A 16,108-nucleotide genomic window follows, 5' to 3' on the forward strand; every position below is an offset into this window, starting at 1 on the left:
TCCCCCCAACAGCTCACTGGGCTGACACAGCTAAGGCATGTGCATACCTGCTTATGGCTTACCCTTGTTAAGGAATTCACATTTCTCCCTGATCACACCTTCAAAGAATGGGTACAGTGGGATTGCTGTCTCAGACAAAGATTTGGAAGGCAGGCATTTGCCCTGAGATTTTTCCTCACATATCTGCTCCTGTTGCATCACATGGTCTCAAATTTAAACAGAGGAAAATACCTTTGCTGCATTTCTTCCATTCCCTACTCAGAGCCTGAATATGAGAGCTCTCCTTCCTTACCTCAAGGGGTGGTGCTTTAAGTCAGGGTACAAACACCTCTTAGATTTCTACATTTTTTCCTCATTTTTATTCTTTTTTGATTTTTAAAAACTTTTTTCCCCACCCGCTTTGAAAGATTTACCACCCAGGTGTGGCTGGAGCAGGGTCTCTTGCAGCTCTTCTAGCAGGGTCTCTTGCAGCTCTAGCTCTTCTGGCTCCATGTCTAGTTGGCAGCCGATGCCAAGTGGAGTGCCCCAGGGGTCGGTCCTGGGGCCGGTTTTGTTCAATATCTTCATAAATGATCTGGAGGATGGTGTGGATTGCACTCTCAGCAAATTTGCGGATGATACTAAACTGGGAAGAGTGGTAGATACGCTGGAGGGCAGAGATAGGATACAGAGGGACCTAGACAAATGGAGGATTGGGCCAAAAGAAATCTGATGAGGTTCAATAAGGATAAGTGCAGGGTCCTGCACTTAGGACGGAAGAACCCAATGCACAGCTACAGACTAGGGACCGAATGGCTAGGCAGCAGTTCTGCGGAAAAGGACCTAGGGGTGACAGTGGACGAGAAGCTGGATATGAGTCAGCAGTGTGCCCTTGTTGCCAAGAAGGCCAATGGCATTTTGGGATGTATAAGTAGGGGCATAGCGAGCAGATCGAGGGACGTGATCATCCCCTTCTATTCGACATTGGTGAGGCCTCATCTGGAGTACGGTGTCCAGTTTTGGGCTCCACACTACAAGAAGGGTGTGGATAAATTGGAAAGAGTCCAGCGAAGGGCAACAAAAATGATTAGGGGTCTGGAACACATGACTTATGAGGAGAGGCTGAGGGAACTGGGATTGTTTAGTCTGCAGAAGAGAAGAATGAGGGGGGATTTGATAGCTGCTTTCAACTACCTGAGAGGTGGTTCCAGAGAGGATGGTTCTAGACTATTCTCAGTGGTAGAAGAGGACAGGACAAGGAATAATGGTCTCAAGTTGCAGTGGGGGAGGTTTAGGTTGGATATTAGGAAAAACTTTTTCACTAGGAGGGTGGTGAAACACTGGAATGCGTTGCCTAGAGAGATGGTGGAATCTCCTTCCTTAGAAGTTTTTAAGGTCAGGCTTGACAAAGCCCTGGCTGGGATGATTTAATTGGGGATTGCTCCTGCTTTTGAGCAGGGGGTTGGACTAGATAACCTCCTGGGGTCCCTTCCAACCCTGATATTCTATGATTCTATCTTAAGCGATCTGAATAGATCTCCCTCTCTGTTCTCCCGCTCCGGGTTCCACTCCCTCTTCCTGGAGGATGGGGTCTCATTGCTAGAATCCCCAGACTTGTGTTGAGAAGAAGCGGAGCTGCATATGGTCTTACTTCTTTCCCCAGAAACCTTAGGACTCACTTTAACATCTGGTGGGGAACAGAAGAATAGGTCATGGTGCTGCTTAATGGTTTCCTCTTCTGACCTTGGTATGCCCCAAGATTTACCCCTTGGGCTGGCCAGATGGTGTCCTCCCCGTCCTTTGATTCTCTCCTCAATATGCTCTGAGACTCCTGATCAGGCTTTTCTGCATTTAAGTCATGGCTCCTTGGGGTAAAGAGGGACCCAATAAGACTGTCTGACTAAATCCCAGGCCTTGGCAGCATGAGGGTCGGCTGGCTATGAACAGGCCCTTTGAAGAGCCTGTAAATGATGCCTCACACAGATTTAGCTTGATGTTCGAAGGAGTGCTCCGTCATGCCTGTACCGGCAAGGTAATGGCCAGATCCTGGTGGCAGATACCACTACATTGCTTTTTACCTGATCGGAGGAGGAAGGAGAGTAAAAGCTCACAACTACCTGAAAAATGATTAAAATTAAAGCTGGCAAAGAAATGGTTGAGGGCAAAGTGAATTGCCTATGAACTGCTGCTGTGGAAGCAGAAGATCTGCACCAAGCTAGAAAATGGGATGTGACCAGAAGGGGCTATGTTACAGCACTGAACTGCCTCTGGAAACGGAAGGCAGAAAGCAAACAGCCCATATGTATCAGAATTGTGGGAGAGGCTGGACTGCAGAAAAAGGAAGTGTTAAGCTATTTTAACAGATGGAGAACTGAGGCATTACTCCAGTTTTACACCAGCATAATTCCACTGGACTTCTGTTCACTACATCTCTTCTCGGACAGACTCCTCAAGCATAAACTGGTTATTTCCATTTTAACATACATATTGTCTGACATGGAAAAAAGTATTTTTTTTTCCAGTTGGTTTGAAAGTGAGTCTCAGTTTTCTGCATGCTGATCTATGTGCAGGCTTGAATTAGGTTTCAAACTTGCACATTTTAAATAACGTTCTTTGGTGAGCTTTTTAAAAAAAATTAGAAAAAGAATGTATGCACACAGCATGAACACCAACAGAAGATGCAGAAAATTGGGAAATTACCATCTAGAAATATCACTGCTGATTGCACAAGATTTTAGTGCTATACAAAGACAGCATAGCCATTAAAAAGGATGTATTATTTTTGTTCATCTTCACAACAGACTACATTAGTATTTTTATTCAGCATTTCTATAAATCCCATTGAATCATAAGCAAAAGCAGACAGTAATGGAGGCAAACTAACCTGTATGACTATATGCAGGGTTCACTCTGTTATTATGCTGGTATCCCAGCATCTGGATACAGACACAATAAAGGCAGTTATCATCTGTGTGCTCCTGTAACCCAGTGTCTTCTGTGTTTTCTAAAAACTGCGAGGCATCTGAACGACTTGTATTCATTATCTCTGTGAGGCTGATCTGCTGTCTAAGCATTTGGAAGGGACTTTTGACAACATCCGCAGTCCCAGATGGATGGCCTGTAGACACACAATTAGAAATCAGAAAAAGCAAGATCAAAGTTAAGATTACATTCTTTTAATTAAATTCCTTTTAAAATTAGCCAAAAAACAACAAAATATTTTTAGTTGGGAAGTGGGGTATCTCCAAGAAGAGTTGTTAGTATTAAAACTCTGATTTCCTTTCTGTAATAAATCTCAACATCCCATACAACCTCAATTTCTTTATGAGTAAGACAGTCAAAATATTGCAAAATTAATACATCCATAAATTCAATTGCACATTCAAACTGAAGAATATATACACAGCCAATAATTAATCTATTTCAAAATATACATAATAAATATTGACTCCCTTTCAAAATAAAAGAATGAAACTTTGGTATAAACTCAATATACAAAAATAGAATCTGGTATTTGACCTTCTCTTTTACGGGTGCAACAAACTGATGTATGCAATCAAAATGTTTTGTATAATAGTTTTTGTATGTGACAAGTTTGACAACCACAAAACTTACCAAGACACTGCAAGTGCTGCTGACATACAGTTAAAATTACAACAAAGAAGAAAAGCAACCCCATAACATTAAATAACCAGGAAGCCCAAAAATAAACCAAATCCCCCACTTTCCCTTTACATTGCCACTAACAATATTTCTTTCTTCAGTAGCTCTTTAAAAAACAAACATGTGTCTTGCAGTGAGTCCTGAAGGTCAGTGGATTCTGACTATTTTGGACTACGAGGGAAACACATTCCCAAAGAAAACATGATATCCACCATCTTTTACATCAAAAGAACACCATCTTTTACACCATACTGGAGTAGGGTGGGGTGTCTAGCTCAAGCGCCCCTGCTGATTTCAATTGTTACAATATGTCACAAGGAGAGAGGTGGTATTTCAGTAGAAAAATCACAAGCAGTAAGGCTTTGTAGGTCAACACCACCAGGAAATACAAAAGTAGTCAGAGAAGATCATGAGACAGTGGTTGAATATGCTTATGGCAAGAAAGTCAGGTTACCAAGCAGGCAAAGATGATCATCCAGAGGAAACAGGAATCTAACCAATCTTCCAGGTTACAAACAGTGAGCAACAATTGGCGGAGACATACCTTACTATCAATGCAGGAGAGAATTTCTGCCTGGTTTACAGTTAGTTTGCTTTCTCTAACCCATCATGATCAGTTGTTTCTCATTTGGGCTCTAGTTCATTTCCCTGGTCTGTTATCTTGCTTCCAAGCAAGACCCGGACACCTTGCAAGCAAGATCTGATAAGGGGCCAATGCTCCGTTATCCTGAAAAATCTAAATTCAGTCCTCAAAACTGAACAGCTAAGAATAACTTTTTCAAGAAGGGTAAGGAAAAAAAAAAGTATGGTAAAGTCAAGCTATATAGTTAAATGGTATTGAAAAGAAAAAACAACTACCTCCTACACCAGATGCAAAGACTCTAGTTCCACGGTCATCAAATGGAGGCATGGTTTTCTTTTGGAAATAAGGAGTCTCCTTAACCTGAAACATTTTAAATGAAAGTTATGCAAAAGGGTTCCAGAAAGTCAATAAAGGATCTTTGAACTAATATGCAGAATTTTTTTTAGATTTTATTGAACAGCTGGAAACTGAAGCTTACAAAACAAGATGATCATAATTAGATACGTTTTTATAATCTATATAGCCAACAGACAAAGTGCACACAATAACCTGAAGATTATATCATTTGCTGCACCTACAAATATTTCTACAATATCATACATGTGAAAGGTGCTTTAAAGACAGATCTCTGCTCAATGGAGTTTAAGACGCAAGTAAGGGCTTGATTACATGGGGAAGTTAGTGTGCAGAGACCCCAGAGAGTGTCCACGTCGGAAGTTAGTGTAGCATATCTACTCCGCACTACCAGCTACTGTAGGCTTCCCCCAACCCCCGCCCATGTAGACAAGCCCTTATGTATGGCAAAACAACTAATGGTAGAGGGTGAAAGGAAATGTTGAAAGGAGGATTACAACAGTAAAAATCAAGGAATAAATTACTGTATGTAGTTACTATCTTATTAGTTCTTTGTTTTTTCCTCTGTGTACATAGTTTTTATATATTATATATTAATATATTATATGATAAATTTAATGGAATTAGGCAATATTGGTGAGAGATCAGTACTGAAAGTCTAACCAAAGTGAGTCATGAGCAGGAATTTGAAGGAGGAGTGAAACTGCATCACACAGGATCAGAGGATATTCTATACTCCCCTAGGAATAGCTAGGTGCGCTGAGCTGGAAGTCAGGATAGGGAAGGAAGAACTAGGCACAAGCAGTGGTATCTGCAGCCAAGAAGATGAGAATGAGTGAGTTTGAATATGATGAAAAATGATCAGAAAAGAGTGCAGAAAAGCAAAGAGTGAGGGACATTCAAGGAAAATTACTTTAGATACAGCATGCTGGATAGGAGAGTAATAATAGCCATGGCATCAATCGCGTTTTTTAGCATAGGGGTGTAGAAGATGGGTCACACTTTGAAGATAAATTATTCATTACTTAGATTACAGTAGCACTTACAGAACTCCGTCAGGATAAGGGCCCCATCATGTTAGATGCTGTACAAATAGTAGGAAAGAATTGGCCGGATTTATCAAGTCTGAATGTGTGCACTGAAGAGTACGGTAAAAAAAATTCCATCCAGTTTGTGAAGCAGGGTAACAGGGAGATTGGTGCAATTATTAACAGAAATGAGGAAGAGGGCTTTGGGGATGAACAGAGTTCCACATTGCACTATAGTTGTTTTGAGCTGGCAGCTTGATGTCCATAATTGTATGTTATCTGTATAGCTATTTAGGTATGTGTATGGGTAGAGAAAGTTGCAGAACATTACTGAAGGGATACAAAGTTAGATTTGGGAATCACCAGCAGAGAGATGGCAGGTCTTAAAAGAAAAAGTTTACCTAGAAAAAGCGTGCAGTAAGAGGAGGGGGCCAAGGACAAAACCTTGAACACCACCAACAAAGAGGAGGTGAAGCCAATGAGGAAAATTCTGCTGAAGGAGAGTTTGATGAGAAAGGCAGAGAAACAGTCAAGTGAATGTTAAAAGAGGTGGAAGTGACAGGCTATCAGTAGATCAAAGAGGATAAGGACATGGAAGAGCCTCTTTAAGTTGGCCAGTAGTGAAAACAACTAAGTGGAGCAGAGGAGAAATGAAATCGCAGAGGACTTACAAAGGATTAGAGAAGAGAAACAGGTGAGAGAGCATGTAGAGGAGAAGAGAAATGAAGCAGTAGTTATTTAATGAGGGGAGTGCACTGGGAGTGGCAGAAAGAGGGAAGATCAAGTGCAGATGTAGGGGGTGCAAAATGATCAATTATGACATTAGTATAAAACAATGTCAACAGGAAGTCCTATTGTAATGAACTAGAAAGTAATATCACATACGTAGCTGTTAGCGAGTGCTGAGATTTGAACCGCAAGAAGCATAGGTTTTCTACTTTAATTCACTAGCATTTTGTCTAAGAACAGGTAACTTAAATGAAGAACACCCTTCCAAAATCATGTCACTACAACTGATTGGAACTTTTTTGTAAACAACAATGGTAGTAAAGTGTCCCCAGTTCAGAAACATGTCCAACTCAGAAATTTCAGTATCCTGATATTCCTACATATGTAGATCTTCTCACTGAAGTAGATGAGAATTTCACATATCCTAACAGAATCCTGAATCAGTGGGGGAAGTTTTGCCATTACTCATGAAAATAAATGCAAACTCATTTTTATTCTGTACATCAGTTAAACACATTGCTGTGTACATACCTGAAATATTTCATTGATATCCACTGGGAGAGCAAGGCCAATGTAATCATCAGTACTACCATATGTAGCATTGGACACCATGGACCGAACAGAGGAGGAACGCTGCAGTGTGTTTTGGTTAATAGGGCTTAATAAATCTTCTTTATCTAGTGAGGCATAACTTAAAGCTTTCATGAACCTGTAACATAATTAAAAGAACAAATGACAAACTTCTGACAATCACTCCTTTTTAGATTCTGCATCTATAGGTGGGAGCTGTTAAGGTTGCCAAACACATCCCAATATATGACCCCATTTCCTGTTACTTATGACTTGGCCAAACTTTAACCACTTGGGCTTAACTTTTCCATGCTAGGTGTCTCTTCAGGTTGAAATTTTCCAAAAGAAATTTCAGCCAAAATAGTTTATCTACTTCCAAGAACAAGGTCAAGGATATATACATTTTGCCAATGTTAAAAAATTTCTGACAATCTTTATTTGGGAAACTAGCATCCCCATGATTTGGGGAAAGGACTTGAAATCTGGCAAGGTCTTGCCTCTGTGCCAAGGATGTGACTTTTGATATCTGTTCGAATTTGCCAACTTACAAGCCTCAGGATGGAAAAAAAATCACCTTTCACATATGCTCAACAGAGATTTCAGATTTCAGTGGCTAAATCAGGGGTGGGCAAACTATGGTCCGCGGGATTGCCACCCCCGTGGTGCCACGGGCCCCGCAGCTCCCATTGACCAGGAACGGGGAACCGCGGCCAATGGGAGCTTCGGGGGAGGTACCCACAGGCGAGGGCAGTGCGTGGAGCCCTCTGTCCACCTCCCCCAGGGGCTGCAGGGACATGGTGCTGGCTGCTTCCAGGAGTGGCACAGGGCCAGGGCAAGCAGGGAACCTGCCCTGGCCCCGGTGCACGCTGCTGCCACCCCGGAGCCGCTCCAGGTAAGCGGTGCCGGGCTAGAGCCCGCACCACCAACCCCTCCTGCACCCCAACCCCCTGCCCTGAGCCCCCTTGTACACCCCGCACCCAACCCCTTGCCCTGAGCCCCTTCCTGCACACAGCACCCCCTCCCACACCCCGCCCCAGCCCTACATTCGTGACCCTGCATGCAATTTCCCCACCCAGATATGGCCCTCAGGCCAAACGTTTGCACACCCCTGGGCTAAATTCTCTAAAGATTCTGTCTTCACTGGGCATGTTCCTGGTGCTGAGCAGATCTCTTCCTACAATTGCAGCTCTGGGCTGCTGCAGGCCATTCCAGGTCTGGGCATTAGAACTAAGAGCAGGGACTCTTTCTCCTATGTGCTTAATGATTTCCCTACCCTGGATGGGCTCAGGCAGACTGGAGGAAAAAAACACCTGAACTGAATGCAGAGGGGACAAGATCTGTACCCAAGGATGGAGAATGGAAGAAATGGGGACAAGGAACCTGGGAGGGTGGACTGGCATTGGTGAGAGGAGGAGAGGGAAATTGGGACGGGGAAGTCTGGAACTGGCTATGCAAAAGACTGGGACTGAAAGCCAGTGGGGTGGGAGACAAGGTGGGAGACAGATCTGATAAAGAGCCAGAATGCAGGGCAAAAACTGGTACTGGCTGGAAAAAAACAGACAGGAGTTGGGGCTGAAGGGCACAATGAGATGAACCAATGCGGGGCTTGGGACTGGGAGCCAGTGATAATAGTGAATGCAGGAGGCAGGACTGGGTGAGTGGGGAGAAAGAGATCATATGATGTGCCAAGCAGCGGAGAACGGGACTGACTGATCAATGGGATGAGAGTTTTGAGGAATGGAGACTGGGAGTGGCTATGGAAGAACAGGAGGACTGGGAGGGGTGGGGAAGAGACAAGAACATGTTGGAGGGCATGGGGCAGAAGGGGGACATGTTTTGAGGGAATGCGAAGAAGAGTCTGTGCCCACTAGAGCACTCCCCCTACAGATCTTGGAACAGAACCCAAGATTCCAGAGTCTCCCCATCCCCCTGCTGTCAGCAAATATCTGGCAAACTGTCTCTCTCATTCCCCTTTAGTACTGGTCCACATAGAGGACAACCTACTAACACCTATCAGTTACTCTGTTAGCTCAAGTGGCAGAGGTATGTGGTGGATCTAAAGGTCTCAACCCCACCAATGACCCATGGGGGAGGGGGGAGTCAATATTATAACATATAATTAAATTTCTTTTTCCCCCCCTTTCCCATTTGCTTTTTAAAAACATAGGAAATTAAATACAAAAACTATGTTAAAAGAACATTGTTTGCCAAGTCAAGCACTCAGAGCTTAGGAAATAGGACAATTAAGATTACCTGTTCAACCTTAATTCAGTCCCTTTGTGTGCATACTCAATCTTTAGTTACATGATCAAATACTACTTTTTTCACAGGACCCCTGGCACACTCAGTATACATGAATCAGGGTTGTGCAGTGAAGGAGATCATCTGTAGCACCAGTGCTTCATTTGCTGGTCTCATGGTTAAAGCAGGTAGGAGAACTGGATTTTATTCTTGATAACTTATTCTACTATCTCTGTGTACCAGCACTAATTAGAATGGCAACTGATGCAGAAAAAAATTCATGCCATTAATCTAGACCTAGACAACTACTTTTTACAATGAGTGAACACCACAAAACAGCCATTCCACTTTAAATGTTCTAATGACACCTATTTGCCACTATTTTCCTCATTTTCAACTGCAGTGCTACGAATTTAATATTAACCTATGAACTTTATTTTTCTCAGGGAAAGACCAGAAGAAAAAACACTAGTGTAGGTAAAGAATGAGGACATTTTCCTGAGATCTAGTAAGTAATAATGTCGGATCATATTAAAGAAGTTCTATATTAAAATCACAAATGAATTTGATTCCCCATAGTTTAAATTCCAGGGTTTTACTAATTAAGAGGTCTCTTGGTTTTTGGTACTGTTTCTCTCCCTCTCTGTGTGAAACTTGGAAGCTGCTAATTGTGTTAGTACATTCTAAGACAGAGTCTGTTCTCAGAGCAATACTTTGTAACAACAGAAAGAGCACACAGAGACTCCCCACCGTTTTGTTGTATTTATCTCGCTTTGTTAACAATTGTGATTAAAATAGAGATTGAGGATGTATGTGGATGGATGCTTGGTGTGGATAATAAATGAATGATCAGGGAGGTGCCAGCCTAAGAATCCAGTGTCCATTGGCGAAGAAGGCATCAAGTGGAAACAACCAGAGGACCCCCCCAGAGGGCAGACTGGAATCCACCCAACAGCCTCAAGGATGGGAGAACCGAAGAACAAGATAACATCTGGCAGCACGGAGCCATCAGGAATGTGCCATCTGCTGATTGATTCAGCAACAGCATGATGAAGCAATTCCCATAGACTGGCATAGGAATAAATTCCTATAAAAATGGACTCTAGAAAGTGAGAACTTTGGGGTCTGATTCTTCAAACCAACTTCCAGGAGCATCGGATGTGCATCTGACAAGGCCCTGCTCTCTCCTCGTGTCCAGGCCACCTGGCCAGCGGCTTGGCATGCGCAACTCTAAGGCTGGTAACTATGATAACAACCTTGCAGAACGCGTGCGTGCGTGTGTGTGTGTGTGTAAATATGAAATTGAATGGAATATTATAGCTATAACTAACTGCTTATTATGATTCTTTCTGTATTCACAATAAATGTGGCATTTTGCCTTTTCCCCTTTAAGACCCTGCTGGTTTTTATTTTATTGGTATAACAACAAAACAGGTGAGAGCTTATATGATGATTTGGGGCATGACCTGAAAGATGCTCAGTAATCATAACTTAAAAGGAAGTTGCGAGCACTAAGCACCTCTCGAATTACATTTGACTAAACAAGGACCATATCCTATCATAAGATCAAGATTTTCAAAACTGTGCACTTCAATTTAGAACATATGAGAAAGTCAAATATGTCCTATTTCATGCTGCTGCTGCTGCTTGAGAAAGCAATGAGCAACAGAGACAGGCAGCAGATGCCTGCCTCCTGTGCAGCAGCCAGGAGGCTCCAGAGAAGAAACAACTATGGTAATCTCTCCCCTTTCTCTCACATCAACCAGTATGCTGGTGGAAGGATGTGTGTGATGAAGGGAGAGGGGGGAGATGGACCAAGGAACAGAGCTAGAAAACTCCTTCTCCCTGCCAGAAGCACTCTCAAATCTGAGACAATAGTAGTCAAAGACTAACACAAAAGAGAAAACTCTGGAAACCGAGTCCAGGGACCGTGACCTGATAAAAAGGGGGCGTGTGCTGGGACTTCAACAGCTGGTGGTTTCTCTCTAGCAAAGGCAAGACTGCCAATGTCATGAGACAAGCATTTTATGTAATGGCCTAATCGTTGCTTCAGTATGCCTGATATCACACTCATATAAAGGAGACATTGACTTTCTCTAAAAATGGGTCCCACGGATGAAATTCTGGACCCAATGAAGTCAGTGACAAAACTCCTATTGACTTCAGTGGGGCAAGAATTTCACCTAGTGACTCCCTGTGCTGGACTTAATCCAGGTCTAATCCAGAGGTAGTGCTCTCAGTTTAAAACCTCAGTAAGTGAAACTCTGAGAAACTCAAGAAAATAAAACACTGTTTGTTCTCCTTGCATGAGCCCAGGGAGATCATCCTGAATCATTATTATTTCAGCTTAAGTAATATTAGTATTTATTAAAAAACAAAAACAAAACAAAAACCTACCAAAAAAGTTAAAAGGGAAAAAACACCAAGGTAAATAAGAAAATAGTTGGTCCTGTGCCTGATCTACCTGGCAGAGAGGAAATGAAGACAGTTATGTGTGCTGGGCCTTTTAGAACAGCAACTAGGAAGTTCAGATCCCTAGTTCATTAATTATTCCTTAACACAGTTACACTTCTTCCAAAGGACTTGCAGATCATTAGGCATTGAATGTTACCTATCATTAGCAGAAAACTGAAGAAGTAATTTTCATGAGAAAAAAAAATTAATTTGCAGACATGCTTGTGAAATAATAAGTTAGCATGGATGCCTCTTACCTGCTTGGTGTTAGCCGAGAATCCAAGCTCCCAGACTTCATGGTAATAGCGTCAGTAAACAGCACATCCTTTGCTGGAGATGCTAAGGCTTCTGAATGCGACAGCGAAGGATGCATCCTTTGCTGCTGTAAGCGTTTCAATGTAGCGTAGCCGAAGGCATCTCGAGAACTTGTATAACTAAAGTTGTAGTCAGCAAGACTCTTTATGGTAGCAAGAGAAGGAGCTTTAAGGGACTGTGCTCTTCGAGGAAGTGTATGAGAAGACCCCGGTGGCACCAGGGATACAGAAATTGATTTTGAAAGAGGCAGGTGGTTAGATTGTGGAGTTGAACAGTGGCTTGTCTTAACTGTTTTTGTACTTACCACAGTACTCAAACTTCCACAGTCAGTGTCTACATTTGTAGTGTCCACACCCATCGTCTCCCTTGACGGACTTGAGCTCATTGAGCTTATGCCACTTGTTGTGGTATCCGTATTAAAACTTAAGCTACGACTCTTGAAATGTGTTTGTGTAGAACCATCTCCTATTAGTCTCTCTCTGCTTGTGTTTTCCCTGTGATTTTCATTTCCAAGACCTTTTGGCAGCTTTAGATCATTTTCTCCAATACTTGGGGTACTACCTGTATCTTCCATGTGCTTGCTCCCAACAAATGAAGTTTCTAAGCGTAAAGTATGGATTTTAGGAACTTTGAACCCAGGAGTGAATACATCCCCAGGAGTAAAGTCTATACTACTGGAAGGCTCTGTTACTGTACGATTTCGCCTCAAGCCCGACTTACTGTCTGATGATGACAGTTTGCCTCCTTTAGGATCGCTGCTACTTCTATGTTTTTTATTAGGCAGAGTAAGTGAATTTAGGATGCGATTCTTCACAAGTCTGCTGGAAGCAAAAAAGGGAAAAGGACTACGATCCTTATCCTTTAAGGGTCCAGGTTTGTCAGAAAATGTTTGTTCTGCTTCCTCACTGATATCTAGGAAAAATGTGCTAGTGGAAGTACTGCCAAACCGGTCATCCTCCATGATAAACATACCTGAAATTAAATAAGGATTCTTATTGCGGAATGCTGGTATTTCCAGAAAGTGTAGCAACTAAACTGTAAAAAACCTCCTGAAAAATTACTGGAACTTGATACACAGTAAGATCAGGTAAATACATTTAATAATTCTAAAACAAAAAGAAGTACACATGTACGTTATGATGCACAAATCACATTTTAAATTTGCATTTGTTTCCTGCTTAGAAAACAATCCCCTTCCCTTGCCCTTTCTTAGTTTTGTGCTTTGGAAAAGATGGCTGTTAATTCCACCTAGAGCCAACGCTAAGAAATTTCCATGAAAACAAACTGTAGTTACATTCTTTGTTAATAGAAGCTGCATGAAACTTAAAATCTGAATTACACAGCTTGATTTCACCTTTAGAATTCATTCGAATTTTGTTCATTTCCTCATATGACATTTTTAAAATGTGGATGCCTAAATGGTTTGTACAAATATGAGTTTTGAGCATAAGCTAGATAGCCACCTGCACCAGAAATTTTAGTCTTCATAAAAGGGGAACAAAAACCAAAAAACCAACCAGCTATTTCAAGGGTTTTGAAAGGTATTTTCTCTGCACGTATGCATCTGCTAACACTTTGAGAATTACATTTTTGTGATCTCCCAACCTACACTGTTTGTTTATTCCTGATGACCATAATTATTGAATCTTATGATCTACAGAACAATTGCTTAAAAAGAGCTGCCTGTCACAAATTTTCTAGGATATCCTTTTGCCTGTCAATATGTACAATTTCTTTAAAAAAAAAAGTAAGGCAAATAACCTGACAACTGAAGGCGTCTAAACATCTAAAGGATTTAGGCACACAAGTCTCACTGAAATGCAATGAGACTTGTGTTACTAAATTCCTCACAGGCTATTGAAAATAATCATTTCCTTTGGTGTTTACAATGACAATAGCAGTAAGTATTACTATGCTTTTGTTTCAATTTCTGCAACATGCAGTACTTGCATATACTAGTTTCTGTACCCATCAGAAAAGGAAAACATCTCTTCAAATCCTGGTTTGTCAGGTTACTTATCTTTTACGAAATCCTTTATATGTTAAAGATTTCTTTAAAAAGAAAAGGAGTACTTGTGGCACCTTAGAGACTAACAAATCTATTTGAGCATAAGCTTTCGTGAGCTACAGCTCACTTCATCGGATGCATTTCATTATTTCAAAGACATAGCTACATTATTGTATTTAATACTTAACCTCAGACTAACCTTCAATCAGCAATGCTGCATTCTTTAGAGCTATTTAAAGATGTCTAAATAAAGTATGTTTAGCAGCAGATTTAAATTCCCAATATTGGTTACAAAATGAATGTATTATTATTATTAAGCCTAGAAAGTTTACACCAAGGTTATAGGTATAATAATACTGTACATACAAAAACATTTTCTAGACGTTGTTTTGAAAACTTACTAGGAAATATTTACCACTGTATCATTAATTCTAGTTATGCTTACTTGATGGTGCAGATTCACTTTCACTGTTATGCCTAGAACTGGTGGACCCCGAGTTCAAGCTAAGAGTGCTGGGTATAGAAGAGAGTTCATTGCAGAGTTGCTCCATGTCATCGGGGACTACTGGCCACAGCTGTCTACGACTGTGCCTCACTGCATCCCAATTGTGCTGCTTCAGAATGTCACAACCTTGTTTAGTTTTGGCTATTAAACCAAGCACGTAGACACAGGTTCTGTATTTAATAAAAACAGTAACAATAGTGTGATTTAATCAATAGATCTGAGTTACTCAAACATACATTTGATTTTTAAGAGGAAACAAAGTTGCAAGATAATCCAATATAGATAGACCTTGCAAACCAGTTGAGTGGCTTTTTTTGTTCTATCTAATGGAAAAACAAATCAGAGCAAGTGTCGTACAGGTAACAACTACACATTAAATTTATAAAATGGAGGAAAAAAACCTTGTGTAGTACAATGTTAATATTCCACAGTTTTAAAAAGTTAATCAGGAAAGGCTAAAGTTAAGGTTCCTACAGCAATGTTAAACAGTTCATACTTCCTGTTTGTTTTACGGTACAGAACTAAACAAAAGGTAAGAAACTGCCCATGTAACAAGAAATACAGTAATAGAAAATTATAGGCTGAACCGGTAGCCTAACACTTTCCATTATAAGACTGCTTTTTCAGTTGTTTATAACTATGACAAACTAACTGTTAGGGCTGAAATTTTCTGTGTTGAGTATCTGCCTCAGACTGCTGCTCGTTGTGGGTTGTTTTCTGTTTTTGTTTTTTTGGTGGGTGTGTGGTTTCTTTTCCTGAAGTTTCAGATAATATTCCAAAAACAAGTTTAGGGGAAAATGTCATTTGCCAATGTTAAAAAATTACCATTTTAAGCAGAAGCTATAGCATGTCCATGCTTTGGCACAGGAACATGAAATTATGCAAAGAGATGTACTAATGTCAGGGATATGCCTTTTGCTGTCCTTGTGAAAATTCAGCCAAATGTGGCCAAGTTATAAGCCTTCTAAAATTCTCAGTTCACCCAATCTCTATAGAGATTTATTTTGGCTGCAGCGGACTGAGCAGAACTGCAACTGTTCTTCCTGCCAGGTGGGGGCTAATCTGGTGCCACACACAGGAATTGAGAGAAGGGAGACATCTCTCCTGTCCTCTCAATGCTCCTCATGCTGGCAGCTAGGTAACAGAGAAACAGAAGCAGTGGTTCTGATTCAAATGCAGAAAGGTGAGGAATGGAATGGGGTGGAAGGGAAGAGAGAGAAAATACGAGTAGAGGAGGAGACAAGGTTGCAGAAACCAGACTGGGTGGGTGGAGCAGAGGGGAACAAGGGAACAAAACAGTCTAAAACCACTAGCATGCACTCTGCTGCCACAAAATTGCTATGGGATCCATTTAACTCAACATATTAACTGTGTTTTTCTCATTTTCTATTACATTCAAAGAGTCTATAGGGTAATGTGATAATAGGCTTTTGGAGACCAAATACATTTTATCGGTTTCCTCCTAAAATCTTGTACAAATATTACTGAATAAAAATCAAAAAGAATAGTGGTAGAGATTTAAGAACTTCTAAAAATTTTACTTGCTTCTTAAAAAATAAATAAATTAATGCCTTCCATGATGGCCTTTTCCTAACCTAGTTTCCATGACACTTCCTGCAAATAAACTTTTGACCTATTTAGAGGACCTAGAAAATTTCTCAAACTTTGTCAGTAATGTT

The 16,108-nt window shown here is 41.1% G+C and overlaps 1 protein-coding gene across 6 annotated transcripts in view; it reads right to left on the reverse strand.

Moving 5' to 3' along the window:
* The window catches only part of RICTOR (RPTOR independent companion of MTOR complex 2), a 189,240-nt gene that overhangs the window by 11,690 nt on the left and 161,442 nt on the right, over positions 1-16,108 (reverse strand). For all 6 annotated transcript variants that reach the window (XM_077816775.1, XM_077816777.1, XM_077816776.1 and 3 more), the window contains 5 exons: positions 14,370-14,599; positions 11,859-12,888; positions 6,868-7,045; positions 4,501-4,585; positions 2,864-3,097 (listed from right to left, as the gene is read on the reverse strand). In XM_077816775.1, coding sequence (XP_077672901.1) covers positions 2,864-3,097; positions 4,501-4,585; positions 6,868-7,045; positions 11,859-12,888; positions 14,370-14,599 — 1,757 coding nt within the window. The remainder of the gene's footprint in view (positions 1-2,863; positions 3,098-4,500; positions 4,586-6,867; positions 7,046-11,858; positions 12,889-14,369; positions 14,600-16,108) is intronic.

Source organism: Eretmochelys imbricata, chromosome 5, assembly GCF_965152235.1.
Source record: "Eretmochelys imbricata isolate rEreImb1 chromosome 5, rEreImb1.hap1, whole genome shotgun sequence".
NCBI classification, from domain to species: Eukaryota; Metazoa; Chordata; order Testudines; family Cheloniidae; genus Eretmochelys; species Eretmochelys imbricata.